This window comes from Pangasianodon hypophthalmus, chromosome 17 (genome assembly GCF_027358585.1).
Source record: "Pangasianodon hypophthalmus isolate fPanHyp1 chromosome 17, fPanHyp1.pri, whole genome shotgun sequence".
In the NCBI taxonomy this organism is placed as follows: Eukaryota; Metazoa; Chordata; class Actinopteri; order Siluriformes; family Pangasiidae; genus Pangasianodon; species Pangasianodon hypophthalmus.
In genome coordinates this window covers 11,757,617-11,777,321 of record NC_069726.1, presented here as the reverse complement: position 1 = coordinate 11,777,321, position 19,705 = coordinate 11,757,617, and the positions used below count along the sequence as shown (strand labels likewise).

General features: G+C 37.8%; 1 protein-coding gene across 2 annotated transcripts in view; it reads right to left on the bottom strand.

The window, feature by feature from the left end:
• The window catches only part of kcnj6 (potassium inwardly rectifying channel subfamily J member 6), a 64,120-nt gene that overhangs the window by 19,133 nt on the left and 25,282 nt on the right, over positions 1-19,705 (bottom strand). For both annotated transcript variants that reach the window (XM_026942010.3, XM_026942009.3), the window contains one exon: positions 1,150-2,074. In XM_026942010.3, coding sequence (XP_026797811.1) covers positions 1,150-2,050 — 901 coding nt within the window. In that variant the 5' untranslated portion in view covers positions 2,051-2,074. The remainder of the gene's footprint in view (positions 1-1,149; positions 2,075-19,705) is intronic.

Below are 19,705 nucleotides of genomic sequence, written 5' to 3'. Positions count from 1 at the left end.
GTATGCTCGCATTTAGTCTTTAATTATATTGTTTACTTTGTGCAATGTACAAATAATTGATAAAGAAAAATATATAATTTTCTTTCTTTTCACAGATTTTTTGCCAGGTTATTTCTTTCCTCTCAGCACCAATCACAGACTAGCCAGGAGGGAATCCTTTAACCACTAACACTGGATGCTAACATCAGTGCTAGTGTTACTATGGATTTTTATCTGATTTGCCTCAATTTTGACATGACACTCTTTCTCACACTTTGTAGTGTGGTCTTCCTTTTCAAAGCCACTCAAAAATTCTGAATTATACAAAACAGTGCTTTAATTTGTTATTACTACAAGCACTGACAGCAACATCAAATTTGATTTCCAGCTCGGGCAGATACGAAATGTTGTTCTGTTATTGCATACACCAATTAGTGATAATAGTTCACCAATTACGTAATTGACTACAATAAGCACTAGAACATTCGAATGGAGATTCGGATATGAGCTGTTCATCTTGAAATTGCTTCAGAAAAGGAATTAGGTAAATGGTTCAGGTACTTTTCCCTGTGTTTGTAAATAAACACATGAAAGCTCTACATAAATTAGCTTAGTCATGCAGCTTATATATAAAATATGTGTCATGACTAGATGGAAAACATGAACTTAATTTGATTGGATTTATATCACACAACCCATACTCTGGAAGACTCTGATCTGTGAGTGAGTGAGTAAGTGAATGTATGTTTCGAACGCTCTGTTTGTGTATACGATGCAGCATGATGTCTTTTCCTCTCCTTTAATGGCACTTACTTTATTTTCCATCTAATCAGTAGAATCTCTGTCTGCAGAGAGTGTTTCTCTACAACACACCATCTCTGCCAGCCAGACGGATTTTATTCTGTTGCTAATGAAAGACCATCTCATTTACGCTCCCTGGTTAGACATATCTGACCTCACACACAGGCCTTCAATAGTCCTTGGACTCACAGCTGAAAGCATGATGCAAGATTTTCAATAAAACACACCAGGCACAAAAACATACTTTCAAAGATACACATGCAGATGATTTTTCTAACCTTTTCATATGAATGTAGAAGAGCTCTTTTTTTTTCTTTGAAGCCTATGAGTCTCTGGTTTACGTTCACTAAAAAATGTGTGTGTTCCTACCTGTGGCCTCCACCATGCCTTCCAGAATCACAACAATCTCCAGTTCCTCCTTAGCTAGGTTGGCTTTGGAGATCTCCCAGAAGGGGCTATGCTGGTTGATCTCGTGGCAGATGATGAGTGGGGACACAAGGAAGAGGCGGTCATCGCCTGTGTCATAGCCCACATTCATGTCTGTTTGGTTGAGGGGAATAAACTCCCCCTCCTTGGTCTGTTTGGACTTGATCAGCTTGGCTCGGATAGAGGCCTCAACGATGTGTGAGTTCCTCAGGTCACCGACGCGGAACATCAGACAGAGGCGCCCGTCACGCATTGAGATGACAGCGTTGGTGGAGAACACCAATGTCTCTGCACGCTTCTTAGGCTGTGAGATCTTCACAAACATGCAGCCCACCATAAAGGCATTCACAATGGAGCCCAGCACCGACTGCACTAGCAGGAGCACGATGCCCTCTGGGCACTTGTCTGTGATCACCCGGTACCCATAACCAATAGTTGTCTCAGTTTCAATGGAGAACAGGAAGGCCGAGACGAAACCCTCCAGGTTGTTGACACACGGTGTCCACGTATCGTCGCCTATGTGCTCCAGGTCCCCTCGCGCGTAGGCAATCAGCCACCACATGAGGCCGAAGAAGAGCCACGTAACTGTGTAGACCAGCACAAAAATGAAGAGGTTGAACCGCCACTTCAGGTCCACTAGTGTGGTGAAGATGTCTGTGAGGTAGCGATAGGTCTCGCGGACGTTGCCATGGTGCACGTTGCACTTGCCATCCTTGCGCACATAACGCTGGATCTTGCGCTTGGCTCGATCGCTGTCCTGAAGCTGCTTGGGCACGTCGTCTCGTGCCTGCTTGGGCAGCCGTGGCTGTCTTACTGTGACGGGGCTCTCCACATCCTGCTCCATTTGGCCTTCTGGAAGGATCTGAGCCTAGAGGCAAAATATATGAGATAAGATCATCCTACATACACTGCAGCTTGGATAATCAGCTAATTATACTCATATTATATGAATCCTGAATTGACCCATCCGCATGAAGTGAACTAGACATATTGTGTATTTTGGGTTACAGGATGAGCCACGAGGCACAAACTCAGCCTAAAGACAGAGCTGTAACACTGCAGAAATGCTATATGTTCTAGAAATTTGGACCAATGAACAAAAAAAGAAAATAAATGTTGAAAGCATACACAAAAGGTTTTAAACTACAGTAGTTATTTCTATAATTATCTAGTAACTTATTGACTGCCGGCCTTGTGTTATCCGTGCCTCTGTGATTTTTTGTGATTTCTATGCAAACTTGTTTACCTTTTTCCTTTGCCACAGTTGTGACCATTAAGTTTTAAAACTTTCTTTTCAGCACTGTACACCCCTTGGCCAATGTTTTTTTGCTCTTTAGTTTGTTTAATTACATGCAATGTGAAGTTATACTAAACCAAGTAGCAAATGAACCAACAGTATAAATTTTGCTCTGATTTAGACTCAGAAATGTGTTTATAGTTGTGAAAGCACCCTAAAATACATGCAGTGAATATTGTTAATATGTTTCTATGAAGACCAAAAAGTTAAGGACTAAAAGTAGGGGCTAAATCAAGGCAGAACACGACCAATAAAAATTCTTTTTATAGGCCAGGACTGGCTCAGTAATGGATGTCCGTGGACGTCTATGGTCAGTCAGAGCTCACTGGGTCTGGTCATTATTTACATAAATTATTTCCCTCTCCTTTAAGCATTTTTTTTTTAAATGCACCCCCTAGTTTTCCTGTGTTCTACAAACCCAAACATCACAGATAAGCCACTTTGTTTACACTGTTGATCAGTGGATGAGTGGAACAGTGGGAGCTCAGACCATCTCATCAGTCTCTCACACTAATATTGCCCCACTGTGGCTTTAACCCAGGGTTACATATGACAACAGCCCAGGTCTGAGTGTTCCTAACGATCCCTGCATGACTTACTGTCACAGCAAGCTCTTCACTAAACAGCAGCATAATGATCCTGACAGGTAGTCTTCTGCTTCTTGGGAGGTAGCTACGGTAAAAGCCATCACATAAAACTTTTGTGTTGTAATGTAGAGGAACGCAGCAAAAAACACTGTTGTGATGTATATAAAAGAGTCTTTCAAACCAATAAATAAATAAATAAATAAATAAATAAATAAATAAATCACTTAGCAGTGCAGAAAGGAGCTAACCACTGAGAAGTCCCAACTGTTATATGCCATCCATTGTTTAGGATTCTCAAGAAAGCAACTGATATGAATTTTTAATTTATGTCTATTTCTGCATGTCCTGACATTTCTCCTTCTCACAGACAATTCAACATGACCTCATTATGCCGTTCTGTGCTGGATCATCACTCTCCAATTAACACTGCTACAGCAAAATTCTTTTAAAATAAGTGAAATAGGTTTCAGCTTGTCAGTATAATTCACTGTAATATCTGTGAAAATATAGAAAACCTCTACATGTAATACATTTTACATTTACAACAAAAAGGTCAATACCATATAACAGCTGTGTGCTGAATTAACACAGGAAATCTGTATAAGATTTTCTTATGAATATTAAGTTCATTAGTGTGTGCACACTAGTTTTTCTTGGGTTCTGAGACATTTTCACCTGGAAATACTGTTTCACAAAGATAAATGAATTAATTAATTTATCTTCAGTAATGGCTTTATCCTGGTCAAGGTTTCGGTGGTTATTTTGGTGGTGAGAGGAAACCACCAACTGATGCAGACATGGGGAGAACATGCACAGAAACTCCACCAGACAGTAACCCGAGCTCACGATTGAACCAGGGACCCTGGAGCTTTAAGGAGGCAATACTACCTGCTACACCACAATGCCCTAAGAAGAAATAAGAAACTGTGAAAAGGCAGATTTTGAGTAATTTCACTGCCCAGTAGCCAGCTTAACCAGTTGAATGTAAGCAAAGTGCAACATCCTAAACCATACAGCACTAAGTAGTAAACTTTTAAGTATACCATACAAGTAGTTGAGAGCTAGTGGTGTCTAGATCAAAATGTTGTTGCACAGCGTGACATTTTTCAGACATACCATCTGACATTTTCAATAAACCAACGCAATGAAAATAATGAAGCAGCTGCAAACTGAATCTGCGTTTCAATGTTCTGAAGAGTAGACAAAGGTAATGTGACATTAACAGTAATATTGTGAAACTAATTTGTGATATATCCTACCTTGGCAATTTGATTTATTACTTTTTGCACTAGACAAGAAAAGAGCTAGATATGTTGACATCTTATATATAAATAGCAAATTTATGGTTATCCTTGTTTTATCCCTGTACTTCAGTGAATTGGCCTCCTCGTTATCCTCCTCATAAAACAAAAAGAAAGTTATAGTTGGCACAAATGCTCCTATTGCTCTGTACATGGTCACAACACTTGAAGAAAATCACACAGTAGTTGCATCTTCTAAAAATAAAGCTTATGTATCTTGGATAGCATTAGCCTCTTCTACCTAACCTCTATCTTTTTCTGGCTGAAACTGAGGTGAAGATGGCTTGTATAGATGTATGGCATTTGGTTTAACACTGTGTCCTAAGGGAAAGATAGTCAAAGCTTACATCATTGACATGAGTCCACTTAAATCCTCCCTTTGTTCCCCATCCCCTCTCTACACCATTCCGTTCCCACAGAGCTGTCAGAGTCGATTCTGTTCCCGCAGACACACGACCATGAGGCAAAGTGCTGCTCTCTTTCTCTGTTCTGCTTACAGCGACGTTTTCTGATTAGTCACACACAGAGGCGTTTCACTGCATGACCTTTCAAGCTTATTCAGCATCATCAGTACCGAAAACCACGAATTCTGCAAAACCCTTTAAGCATCAACAGGCAGTGTGTCTACAGGAGCTGGTGAGAAGCTTTCCTTCCTGGACAACTTGGACAGCTACAGGATGGACAGAGCTTCATCAGTGACGCTTTATTTTACTCACTTTATATATTCACAGTAAGATGCAGTGCAACTACACAGACCAACTAGGAAGTAAGCGATTGTTACTATGTACTAAATATGGTAATAATACTATATACAACATACATGTTTGTAACTACATATCTAAATTCCACAACTTGTCATATTTACAACTAAATAAAATGTTTTCACAAAATCATTTTAACAGTCTCACTAGCATAACAGTTTATTTAATGCTCAGTACAAGTATCAGGCACCAATTTATAATAATTCACTAATATAATAATTTATAATAATTAATAATTCAAAATTACTTATGAGTAACAGTTAAGGTTAGTGCTTTAGGCATGTTTTGTGGTGGTGTATAAAAAATGTAAATCCTCATTAGTTGTTCTAACTAGGCCTTCACAATTATGAAATTTTGATTGAAAATGAATAGGAATGCACATTATTACAATTAAAGATTTAAAATGCCTTTTCTGATGACTTTATGGTACTTTCATAATATGGCAAAAACTAAATAACTAATGAACTTAATCATTTCATCTACAACACATTTTGGCAAAGATATACAAATGTACTAAATATTACAAGACAACACACAGTTTGATCTAATAGTCTATAGGTCAAAGCCATTGACTGACATGATAAAATTTTTTTTTTTTTTTTTTTTTTTTAATAATGAAGAACCTAACTGAGAATGAAACTTGTGTTTACAATCTATATAGATTTATACGGAAACATATAATTGTGGAATCCAATGGTTAATCAAAATCATGTCAAATAATTGTCTAGATGATTAGACCTAGTTCTAACTAAGTTTACATAGGTATAAGTATTACTTTATAACAACTTGTGGAATCAGGTGTGTATTCACTTAAACGTAACTATACAGAATTCCGCAGTATAAGTAATATTATTTTGATACTGTAGCAGGTTCGAGTGCGTTTTAGCAGAAATCTGCAACAATTGGGTGGTGTTTGGGGTACGAGATTCAGGTGTAACGTGGCACACATGAGCCCTGTTTTCCTTGTACATTAATAAGATCTCTCTCTTCTTCTCTCTCTCTCTGTGAGCGCTGAGCTGAGCGTGAGTATGTGGCTGTGCGCAGAGCAAAGCAGAAAGTGATGGGTGAGCTGGATAGCTGCCAAGCTATTTGTTTTGAAAAGTTTTACATTATTGACTGACTACCATACCACAGACATACTTGAATAAAAAGCTCAAATGTGATCTTACACTGGGTCTGCTGAGTGGTGTACTGCCAATATTGTTACACATAAGTAATAGAGTGTAACTTCTATTTATAGTTACACACGTTCTTGCACTGTGAAAAAGGGCTACGTTAAGTGCAATCACCCCCTCTCACGCCTGAAAAACAGACAGTCTAGCAAAAGCAAAAGAGTGAAAACTTCTGAGTCATATCAGGTGTTAGAGCTTTTTTTCCCCCAAATATCTTGCAGCTTTTGCTGCTTGCAGCTGATTTTTGTCCCCTGATGTTCTGCATAAATGCAGGGCAGAACAAACTGCACCACTTATAGATTCCTGTTAAAATGCACTGTTCCTTGAGGGATTTAAGCGTAAGAACACAAACATAGATATGTTATCCGCATGCACTCTTTTTCAGTTGGGAGTGGGAGCAATAAAAAAGATTGCAATGCACTGTTTTAATCATTAAATCCTGTGCCATTGGCTAATACAGACAACTTGTAATTCAATTAGCACCATCCACATAGCGAAGAAACATCATCAGGTGCCAAAACTTCTTAATATGTCCAACATGTATTCCAAGTCATTGATTCACTATAGAAATTAGGTCAAAGATCCCATAGGTCGAAGTTATACACTGTAAAAATGACAATAAAGTACTGTAAAAAAAAAACAAAACAAAATAGTAAACAACTGTAACCATGTTTATAGTAAATTACTGTATTATCTTATGTAGTATAAGATTGAGCAAAAGTACTTTTGCTCATTTTGCTGATGCTTTTATAAAAAGCAACTGGCAATTAAGCTGAAGGTTCTCACTCAAGGACACAAGCATGGCAGTTTGGTACTACTGGGATTTGAACACACAACCTTCTAATCTGTAACCCAAATCATTAATCACTGAGCCACCACAACTAAATTGTACTAGCGTGGTTCAAATCCCAGCACCACTAAAATGCCATGGTTGGTCCTGTTTCACTCACAGCCAATCTGCACACATGTCTAAGCCTGGAATTTTTTTTTTAACTAAATCAATTAAATTAATTATTCAAATAATAAAATAAAGTTGTATAAAACTTACTGTTGATCTGTCTTTCACACAGTCTCCATTTCACACCTAAAGACACTCTAATCCAATTTTTTTTTTAAAAAAAGGTTAGAATTCAAACCAGTATGGGCTTGGGTTTCATTCAATTTCATACAAATTTAGTCAACAGACCCTAACCCCACCTTAACTCTAGTCTTAACCTAGCTTTTCATATACATTGAGTCATGAGAATTTACCAGTTTGTTAGGTGAGAGACCATACTGTAAACATACTGAAATCATAAAGCCTCTCTCTTTGCTGTTAGTATTTAGTTGTATGTTTGAGTCTTTTACAGTTGTCAAAGTCTATGTCAATTTTTTGGCATTTGGAGGCCCTTGAACTTAATATGGTGCACACGTTTTTGAAGGATGTTTTATTTTACAATCCAGTTCATCTATATTCATTTTACATTTGCTCACTTGTCTGATGCTTTCGATAAAAGCAACTTATGATTGAGACAGGATCCAGGTGACTGTTGCAGTCACCACTTCCTCTCTATATAATCCTATTCAGTAAAATACAAGCAGCAAAAACTCAAACTAGCTCAACACTTACTTGGGTAAAGGATACACTTCTAGACTGGGTGGAACCAAGAAAAGTTAAGCTTTAACCTGGAATAAATCAATTCATCTATTAATCCATTTGCACTAAAGTTTAATATTCTTGCATATTCACTCATTTATTCTTGGTTTTAGTGTTTTACAGTCATCTTATATAAATGTTTAATTCAGATTTAATTTTAAAATCAGATTTAAATTTCAGTAAAGGATCCATTTTAATATTGCATCTGTGCTGGTTTATATGTGCAAATTTCCAACATATATTAGATGCAATATTAGAGTTTCTCAAAAAAATTTTTTGTTTTCAGTAAAAAAAATTCTGATAATGGTTAATCCCAAGAGTAAAAAGAGTAAAAACTAAACAAACTTTTTAGACTTGCAAATCCATCATGGTTGACAATCAGACTTAATCCCAAATCATGGTTTTAATCACAGGTTAAGCTTTTAATTGCTGATTTATTTAGCCATGTTTAAAATTAAATGATGCAAGAAGCTGAAAAATGCAGTTTGTTTAATCCTTGTTGGTGCAAGATTAAATCTTGGGTTTGTCACTCTGAGTCAGGGGCAGATTTAGCCTGTCTTGTCTGGGGGTCCAGTCAAAAGGTCCTCTGTCCTCTGATATTTGTATCATAATGAAGAACTGCAGGATCCTTGCTGTATGTTTTGTTTAAATTTTATTTTACTTTTATTTCTGCATACCCATCCACAAGAACAGTGGGATAGTGTTCCTGTACCTCAATACTATATGAACACACTAGTTATGTTTGTGGACACCTGACCATCACACCCATGTGTGCTTGTTGAACATCCCATTCCAGATTTAGTCCCTCTTTGCACTTTGGGTTTAGATGTGAGTGTGACTTATATCAAACCTAGCAGTCAAGGTGTTGATTTTAAGCACTGTGAGATGTGAGCTTTTGTGTGCTGTACAGTTGTGTTCGCTACACTACAGTGAGAATTGTAGATGTGAGACTAGTAGATACTGTGGGCCGTTTCAACGGCAGTGGGCTGTATTTGGCACTTGTGATAATGAATGTACTTAATTAATGTACTTGATAATGGAAAAAAGTTTTAAAAGTAGCCCAATCCAGCACCCCCTATAAATCAGGCCCTTCTCAGAGTGTCAGAAAGGGCTCCATGTAGATCCTCTTTAGGAAGCTAAGAACCCTGACCTATCCAAATAACTTAGGGTTATTATACTAATAAGGAACACCTCTCTCTATGAGTGTAGCTCTGTGCTCATATCTCCTCTCTGTGAAATCATTATCTGCAATCATTTCATTATTGCTCTTTTCCAATATAACAATTCAGACTGGGGCAGACTAGATGGTTATACAGGGATCAACAATGATCCAGAGATGTGATGAATTGGGGGTGTTGTGACCTTTAAATGTGTCTGTTAGAACAATCCTTTAGAACAGGGAGTTGTGGGTGGTTATAGTTCAGGACTGCTCAGCTCTGACATTAGTCTATTCTGTGTAGCCTTTTCATAGGTCACATTTCTGAACATTTAGAATTTCTTCAGCTGACACAAAGCACATAGAAGCACACAAGAGAGGAGAGAAAATAGCTAACAACACATGAACACCAACATCAATAATGCTACATGATCAAGAAACTGTATATTTGCTTTTTTGACATATATGCGTTTGGTAGTGCATTGTGTCAAGTGCGTATTTGTATTTTGTGTGCCACAAACTTATTGCTACACCTGGTTTAGTGATCCTGCTGAAATGCTGTAACCTCTGATCTGACGAAAGTTAACACAGAGCATCAAAACCTAATGTCAAGTGTGGCATTATGTTTGAACTGTAAGTTCCTTGAGTCAGTATTCAGTCTGCACCTCCATTACAGACATACAAAGAAATAGCCACATACGTCAACCCACCCACCCACACACACACACACACACACACACACACACAGAATAGCAGTAGGGGTTACGCCACACTTAAAGTCACCTGGTGTCTCACCACTGTGTCTGAAGGAGATGGACCTTTACACACAAACACACACACACAGACACACTACAATGATGGCCTCTAAAAACAATGTTCCTGTAAAGGTCACGCCATTTCACATGGCAATCAAATTGCATTAGAGTGACACTGTTTCCTGCTGAGAGACGTTATGATCTCTATTTTGTCATTCAACTCAATGCTGCAGGCCCACACACACACACACACACACACACACACACACACTTAATCATCCACTAATCACTGTGTCTTCTAGCTCAGGGACACAGTCAGCACTATCTATTGGTGGCACCTATAACTACTCAATCAAAACCTAGCTTATTGGACACAAGGCCTCAGGAAAACCCCCAAACTCACTAACCCCCAAACTGCTGCAGCTACCAGGTATACTGTAGGTACATAAATATGTTGCAAAAATGAAGGATATCTCTTGGATCAGCACCATCCCTAATGCGACATCGGCAGCGTGACATCTGACCAAGCCCATGGCTCCTTCCCCATCGGCTCATTTCCTTCCTACTTCTGCTAGGCATTTCTATAGTGAGAACAACACAAGCCACACAAGGAGGAAGAAAGAAAATTCCGATACGAATATCTTCAGCTGTACAGGTGAGCACAAGACAAACAGTGACAGTGCTGTATTTAATAACTCAATAAACGGATGAACAAGCTAGCTAATAGAATGTCTTGAGAAAAAGCTAGATGTGTTCACTTTGCTTGGATGAAAACAAATGCAATTTCTTGAAGCTGACAGCTGCTAAATGAGAAAAAGTATCTCATCAAAAGCAATATTGCAATTGTCTTGTCTAAAGTTAAGTAGATTTCCATACGGCTTGCTCTGTCACAGTTATAAAATGCAGAGTGTCACAGCAGTCATCCTGTACACTTTTATGGCCATGTGCCTGGAGAAAATGCCACAGTTCAGAGACTGTATACAATTTTATCTATGAGAATGCGTGTTATCAGACTGTAACAGAAGAAGTTCATAAATCAGACTTTTTAAAATCAGAACACTTTCGACGATCATTCAATGATCTCCTCAAATTCCTGCAGTTTTTTCATATTTATGTAAATGAAAAACTATGGTCTCTATGCCACTCCTAAAAAACAATTGATGTGGACCACTAACCTCCAACCAATCACGACAAGGAGGAAACTCAGTTTGGGAAGCTTCCATTTTTCATTAGTATTCATGTGTTCTTGTCTAGGCAGCATCTCATGGTAGTAGGTGTGGTTACACTGGTAATGATAGTGCATGAGTGATCTTTCTTTCCATGTTTGTGATTCCCTTTGTATGATATATTTACTCAGCAACACTCAACATAGCAGTTTTAATTAATAGATGATCAAAATAAACAAGCATAAAATATTTTATTGCAAAATAAAAACATAAACTATTTAAGAACCTGCTTTTTCATTCAAACTAACTTGGTGATTTAACCCTCATGCTGTCAGTCAAAATTTTTATTATACCACAGTGCTGTTGAATTCTCCAATATGATTGGTCAGAAGGTATTGATTATTTTTCTATACAAGCAGCTCTGACAATAGTGCATGATGTAATTCAAATCACAAATGTATATTAATGTGCTTGTTTTAATAACTCATTGTTTCTGTAGGAATAGCTTACACTGGGACTTGCATGACTCCACAATCTCCATCATCTAAGACTAATAATAAATGGATTAAAATGTGCTGTTATTTATTAAACAGTTGAGTGAGGGTTTATAACTGCTATACCGTAAGTGATAACAAGAAGTAAGTTGTTTCCCAAATGTCATAATTTTGTAACTATTAAATCATGTCTCATTCTTTAATTAATAAAAAAATCAAACTGTCTGGAAATTGCTGTGTTATTAGAGGAATAAAACACTTCAGGACATGCTGTTACAGAGCGGTAGCACCACCCCATCATTGATTATGTTCCTATAACAGCATGTCCATTGTGTTTCTTATTACTTACCCTTTCTTATTACCTATTGTTGCATCACATCTTTTAAACAACACAATTCTCACTCATTATCACAACAAGCAATGTATAGAATGCAAAACTCATTTATATGCACATTTATTTTTTATTTGGAGCACTTTAGATCAGAGATGAGAAAAAAAAACCTTGACTGATGATCACAAGCTGGCAGGCCAGACTGCTATATCAAAGTTTAGCCAAGATACTTGAATTTCAAGCATTGCAAACTCAATCATATTTAAAGGAGAACTGAACAGCTTCACAGAGTAAAAAAAAATAAATAAAATAAATAAAATCCAAATTAACATTTATTTGCAAACCTAACAAATGTGTGTTCATGCATACAAGTGCCAATGTGTAGTCACAATGGTGGCTGAGCTCCAAGCGCTTATATAAAATATAATCAGAAAATTGGTGAGAGAGAAAAATGTGAGGGAGAACAAGGGAGAATAAGGTGAGGGACAAGACAGTGATCGTGAACCCAGTATAGGAGAACATGATGAGAACATACAAAATTGTGCATTTGTAAGTGTGTGCATGAGAGAGAGAGAGTGAGAGAAAGAGACGGAGAGAGAATTTCTGCATCTTTTTATATTTTCACCCATTAATTTTCCATGGCTGGTCAGATCTGACTGGAACACCACAGATGTAGACACAGACTGTGCAATAACGTGTTCTGCGTGTCAGATTATACAATGAAGACCCTCTAACGATAGACCTGAGATTAAAGAAAATTACTACATTCTACTCCCGTCATCTATCAACGCAGTACAGACCCATGCAGACATGCAGAAAATGTGTTCACATAAACAAAACATTCTTCATTTTTAAGGTAATAAGGACATTTTTTTGTCAATTAACATGTTTTATTTACATTTTGCCATTCCCACTACCATTTGCATTAGTTTCAACTTATCGAATTATTGAATGGGAACAAATGTCTAGTAAGAACCAGACAAGGTGGATAAACCTTTACGGTGGAGCAAATGAAGTGCTATGAATCACATTGTCCTGAATCAACTCCTATTTGTAGTTGACACATCATTAGCTTCCACCAAAATCACAGAGTCTGTCATAAAGATACAGCTCTGTCCTCTCTCTGTCTCTGCTGAATGGATGATCAGATCGTCTCATACACCTACGGTTTCTGGGCCCAAGGACAAATCAAAGATTGCTAACATCCATAATCCATAATATCCATACACACACATGTACATACCTATGCATAAATATGCATTGAGTGGCACAGTATGGCATGGAAAGACAGTGATCTCTAATTGGTCCTTGATATAAGCTTCAAACTACAGTGTCTCAGGTAGTATGTTGAGCATCTGGAAGGCATCACATGGCTGCACTCCAATCGTTCCTGACATTGCATTTACCCAACAGGACAAAAAAAAGGTTTATAAATGGATATTATCTGTCTGGTCAGATGTCTCATCATGTCATATGGTTTGCCAACACAGTGTCCCTGTCTGTCCAATCACTGTCTCTTCAAATACAATGGATGTAGAAATCACTTTTAAAGATTATATACCGAGAGAGACACAAAATACAACTAATCAAACCAATACCAACATGTAATGAGTATTTAACTGAGAACTACTTAGTTACATGCCACTTATGCATTGTTAAATCTAAAGCATTGCAAGGGCAAATAGCCACATGTTTAAAGTTTCAGATTAACAGTACTGATCTACTGATCCAGAATCAGCTCTCTCATGCCCATGGAAACACAATCATATGCAAACAAAGAGTAAAACCTTTTCCTATATCAGACCTATTACTAATGCGTTTAAGTCCTGCTTTTTTCCAGGCTCCTGATTTTTGAGGTAGGAGGTATTTCAACATCATCTCACAGTTACAAATTCGTAACAGTTGCATGACTCGTGTATAAAAATGGTTATGGTTAGGTGGGAGTGGACTTAGTGCTCATACTTTTGCTTACAACAATGAATTTATATGGTAGGAAATCGAATGGAATTTGATCATATTGCATTCGTTTATTTGAATTCATATGAATTTTTTCTTGACTTTTTATTAAGTCAACATGGGTCATTTTTCATGCTTAGTTGGGTGATTAAAAGTACTAAATGACCCGTTTACTGGCTGTAAATAATTTCTGTTGTGAAAGAAGTTCACATGTACCATGTAGTCTTAAATTACGTCAATAAATCCAAACGTTAAGTCAATATTTACACAGGAGAAGTTACTTATATTCAGAAATGGTTTAAGCATCTGCTTAATTTAATTTTCTGGGTGCACTATTCAGATTATGCAAATTAGTTGCATGTAGTCCATGCCAGATTTTTATTGAGGAGAAGTTTCCAAGACAGTATTTTTAATAGCGAGATCACCTTCTTTAAGCACAAGACACTCCCTAAAAAAATAAAATAAAATAAAAAATCAGGGATAGAAAATGTGGACTGAAGTAGGAAACAGCATTTTTTTTCTTCCCTCTAAAATGTAATACAATATAACATAAAAGCAAGAGAGTTTAAAAATAAAAAATAAAAAAGACTAATATGATATATAAATGAGAAGATAGCAAGCACTGAAACAAACATCTGATATTCTGCCAATATACTGCTGCATGAATAATCCTAATTCTAACTATGACGTTAATCACTGCAAATTTAGGTTAATTATACAATATGGCTTCCAACCTCACTACTCTGCAGCTTATGAAATAGCACTTGATCTAGCACATAATATTATTTTGCACTATTTATAGTGTGTGTAACAGCTGATTGTGTGCACTTAATGAAGCCACAACATGCTAAATTGAGCCCATGAAATGTTCGGTGTGTGTGGGATGGAGGCCATTTCGGCATGGTTTTTGATTTGCTATTTTAGTTGTTCAAATTAATAAAATAATGCCAATGTTTTGGTTAATTGGATGTTTGGTTAATCTCCTGTAAAGAAAAGTGCCCTTGGTTTGAAGGATAAGCTGGATAAGCTGACTGAGCCCTCATCTGCTACACTTACAGCTCACTTTAAGTAAAATCATGATTTTATCCATAAAAAATTCAGTGAAATCTAATCAATGTCTCAGATTAGGATGCTGTTTCCTCTAATGTCCTCCAAGCAGAAAAAAAATTCATGGAAGTGAAAATACTATTAATTAATTAATAGTGTAATATTTATGTAATTAAATTTTGTGCCCTCAAATGGCATTCTATATTTTTTAGTGTATTTACAGCCCAAGACATGAATTTCACTGTGACTTTTTGTGGTTATAATAAACAGTGGCGCTGGACTTCCGAACTCAAATCTGAATGGCTCGAAGTGTCCTTACTGAACAGAAGGTAAGAAGAATGAGTGACCCACATCACTCTGCTCCACAATATTGCTTTAGAGTCCATTCCAACCGCATTAAATTGCTTTTCATACATTTTAAAAATCCGAAGAAGAACTTTCCTCACAGTACCCCAAAAATACAGTTTCTGAAAGTAATCAGTTTCAAAAGTTTACATGATAATTATTGTTCTCGTCTTACTAATCTGGCTCAGTCATATAGAAATTTCATTTAGCTTGTCCTCCTGTTTTTATTCCAATTGCACTATCAACTGGATTTTTTTATGACAGTAATTTAGCTGGAGAAACTTTACCAAAGACATAACATCTACCTGAAGGTGAGTTCAAACACTATTTATAATTACTGTTGTGCATAATTTATGTCATAGTATGTCATAGTGAGCAATGAACAAAATAAAAATGAATTCCAACTACTTACGTGTGCACGCACACACACACACACACACACACACACACACACACACATAAACGCTAGTGTTGCTTTATTTCACTGTCTCTGCCAAATAGTAAAACAATGCTCCCAAACCAAAGCAGCCTCCAGAGACATCCATACGCACTATCGACATTGGAGATAGAAGAAAATACACACGCACGTACACGCGCACACTCACACTCGCACGTGCACACACACACAGAGTTGAGCAGACACCTATGTGTGAGTGAGATTACACAATGAGTGAAATTACAGAAAAGGGTCCTGTAATATATCAGTGTGTAAATCATAGCATTCACACACATTATTAATGTTTATCTGGTATAAATAGATTAAGATGATAAAAAGCCCTTGCCACAGGTTTATCAGCTTCACGGCTCAGATAAACAGAATGTTCCAGATGCCCTTACGGAAAGACACTTCAGTCTAGCCTGTTCTCTGACAAGCTGTGCCATATGTGTGTGTGTGTGTGTGTCTGAGTGAGTGAGTGAGGGGTACATAGCAGAAACAGAGACAGATGTGTAAACATTTACTGATGTGATTAATCAGCTCTCTCACTGTCTCGCCACCCAGTGCACTCTTTCTTTTTTTATCTCCTCCCTTACTCTTTCGTTCTATCCCTTTCTTCTCATCGCTCTTCTGAAGAAGGGACTGAATGCTGAGTCACTTCCCAGTAGTGTCGACTCTGTTACTGCCCTCTTCCCTAATAATACTCTAAAACTCTGCTCAGTAATTGCACCCTAATAATCCCTTTAACTGCACTCAACACTGCTCCAAAACTGTTCTGTAATAGCATTTTATAACACTGCTCTGTAACAGATCTCCATAATTCCACTTTGTAATACTGCCCTGTGGAAGACATGTGTAGCACTAATATGTAATATCTGATATCTAATAGCGCTCAGTGTGTTAAGTGTGATCTTTAACAGCACCCTATATAACTGTTCTGCAACTCTGCTCTGTGAATTGTCCTCAGAAATATTGTTTTGTGACATTGCATTGTTATTACACTTTTATGTAACTATAACATTGTTCTTTGTGCTGTTATAGAGTTAAAGGTCAGATCTATGCAACAGTAAAATGGAGATCGGTATATTGAAGATTTTGAATGTTTTTGTTTGTGTTTCTTGAACTTAATTAGGTTCTTAATGTACTCCTGATGAATATTTGTATGAGTTCTTTAACCAATGTATTTACACTCAACGACCATTAGGGACCCCATTCTGAAATTGGGTAACACTGTGCATTTGGAGATGCTTTTCTGCTCACAACTGTTGTAAAGAGTGATTATTTGAGTTACCGTACCCTTCCTGTCAGTTTAAACAAGTCTGTCCATTCTCCTTTGGCCTCTCTCATGTGTTCACACACAGAACTACTGATTACTGGGTGGGTTTTTTTGTAGTTTTTTTTGTTGTTGTTTTTTCCAGAACATTGTCTAGTGTAAAGTATAGAGACAGTTATCTGTGAAAATCCCAGGAGATCCGCAGTTTCTGAAACACTCAAACCAACCTGTCCGGCACCAACAACAATGCCATGGTCAAGGTCACTGAGATAACTTTTCCCTCCATCTGATATTTGATCTTAATATTAACTGACACTCTTGACCCATGCCTACATGCATTTATGCACTGAGCTGCTGCTTCATAATAGGCTTATTAGATATTTGCGTGAATGAACAGATGTATTAGTGGGGTTCATAATAAATTGGTCAGTGAGTGTATTTCCTGCTCAAAAAATTATACTGAATGAATCAAATGTTTCTTGCTTGTTTTGGAAGCTTTTTTCAGGGTACACTGGGCTATAAAAAGCAAATTGTGCAACTGTGTGCTGCTGTAATCACATTTTTGTGGAATAATTGCTACTGCACTGCGGTGCGTCTCTTCCTCTTGACCTTGGCAGTGGGTGTGACTCATGATGGGAGTCATGCCATAGAAATCTGATTGGCTGCCACCTGGCAATATTTGCTTCTCACTTGCATAGACTTGAGAAACTCTCAACTTTTCACCACTCTCATCACCTGCTGCATGCCGCTCTCGCACCCACAATCCTCTGCACAGGATTTTCAGCTGTCTCCACAGAAAATAAATGGGGGCCAGGATGAAAAAGACTTTGCACTGCTGCAATATGAAGCCACCGCAATAGCTCTTTGTAACACTGCTCTGTAAGAACAGTCTAAAACTCTACTCAGTTATTGTACCCTGAAGGGTGGTGTTACATCACTTTGTAACACTGCACTGTTCCAGGTAAGGAGATGGGTTTTAGGAAAAATTATTATTCCAATGTCTCAAGGCATTATTTGAATTATATTGAAGTATTTAAACTGCCATGCCCAGACTCTCTGTAAGCTGTGTGTAATTCTACATTGTAACAGCATTGTTATTGTAATTATAAAGTACACTAAGTGACAACTATCTCCTTACGTACCACCACGCAGCTGACTGCATAGGGATGATGAGAGACAAAATCACTTTGCACTGGCTAAACCACTATTTTCCTGTGGAGAGAAAGAGAGCTAAAAATACTGTCTTAAATTGAGATACATTTGCTCAGTACTGCACCCAGAATAATCCACAGTGAGTCTTGATGACGCAGGAAACCAAGGGCAAAACCTTCACAACCTGCAGGCCTTATCTCACCAATGGCGTGCGTTACCACAATCATGGTAAACATGTAACTCCTAATAAACAAAACTCAGAAACAGGGCCGTTTCTTCCTATAAGCAGTATAGGAGGTCGCTTAGAGCCCCCAGGACCACCAGAACCCCATGATTTAAAAAAAAACCCTGCAATTTACATATCTCTCTGTAACTCTACATTGTAATCGCTCTCTGTTATAATCTACACTGTAATAGCTGTTATCAACATTATCATCATCGCTTATTAATATTTCTCTGTAACACTGCTCTATAATAATTTTATGATATCTGTCTATAATGTGCTCTGTAACAGTTATATAACACCCCTCTGTCTCTACTCAGCTGTAGGCATAGGGCATCAGCCTAACTCACCAAAGGAGAGGAGGCGGATTGACACTTTCTCAGATTTGGATTGACAGATCTGAATGCCCTCTTCCTGCTAAGCATAAACAAGCAAGTAAAGGTTTAAAGGTACAGTAGGTACTATCAGTTTCAAGAGCAATAATAATCATATACATGTACTTTCAAAAGTAATTGAGAAAAACTGAGATTCACAATATTGCCATCGAATGGATCTTTAACTAGTTTCTTTATTTCAGGCTTCTATATACAAACAGAGGTGAAACAGAGCTGCTCAGTTTTTCCCCACTTCCTTAAAAGGCAAACCTGTCGAAGACGATAAAAATACAAAGCAGAGCTTTAAAACAATGCTGTGCAAAGCCATGATTAACATTTCTCTAATATGGTTCTGCAATATATCCGCCATCTCTGCAACACATCTTTGTAACAACCCTGTGAAAAGCTCATTTAGTGATTTTTAAGAGCAAGTCAGAATTTGTTTTCTAAAATGTTGTGTTGTGCTGTTGGGTTTCAGCAGGGTCGTTTCTGAACATTTAGGGGCCCTAAGAGACAACTAACTCAGGGGAGCCTCCTCCACACCAATAATATTATTTTACATGCAAACAAACAGAGTTAATACTTCATTATCTTGGATGAGGATGGATTTTATTAAACAATAAAATAAAACAACAGAACAAGATACTAGATACCTCTAGATCAGGGATGTCAAACTCAAATTCTGCCAAGGCCACATCAGCATTTTTATGAGAGCCTCAAGAGCTGTAATTCCATCCATCAATTTTCCGTACTGCTTATCCTACACAGGGTCACGGGGAGCCTGGAGCCTATCCCAGGGGACTCAGGGCACAAGGCAGGGGACACCCTGGACAGGGTGCCAACCCATTGCAGGGCACAATCGCGCACACCGGACAATTTAGAGATGACACATCAGCCTACAATGCATGTCTTTGGAACTGGGGGAGGAAACCCCCGAATCACAGGGAGAACATGCAAGCTCCGCATACACATGGAGGAGGTGGGAATCAAGCCCTCAAACACAGAGGCGTGAGGCAAACATGCTAACCACTAAGCCA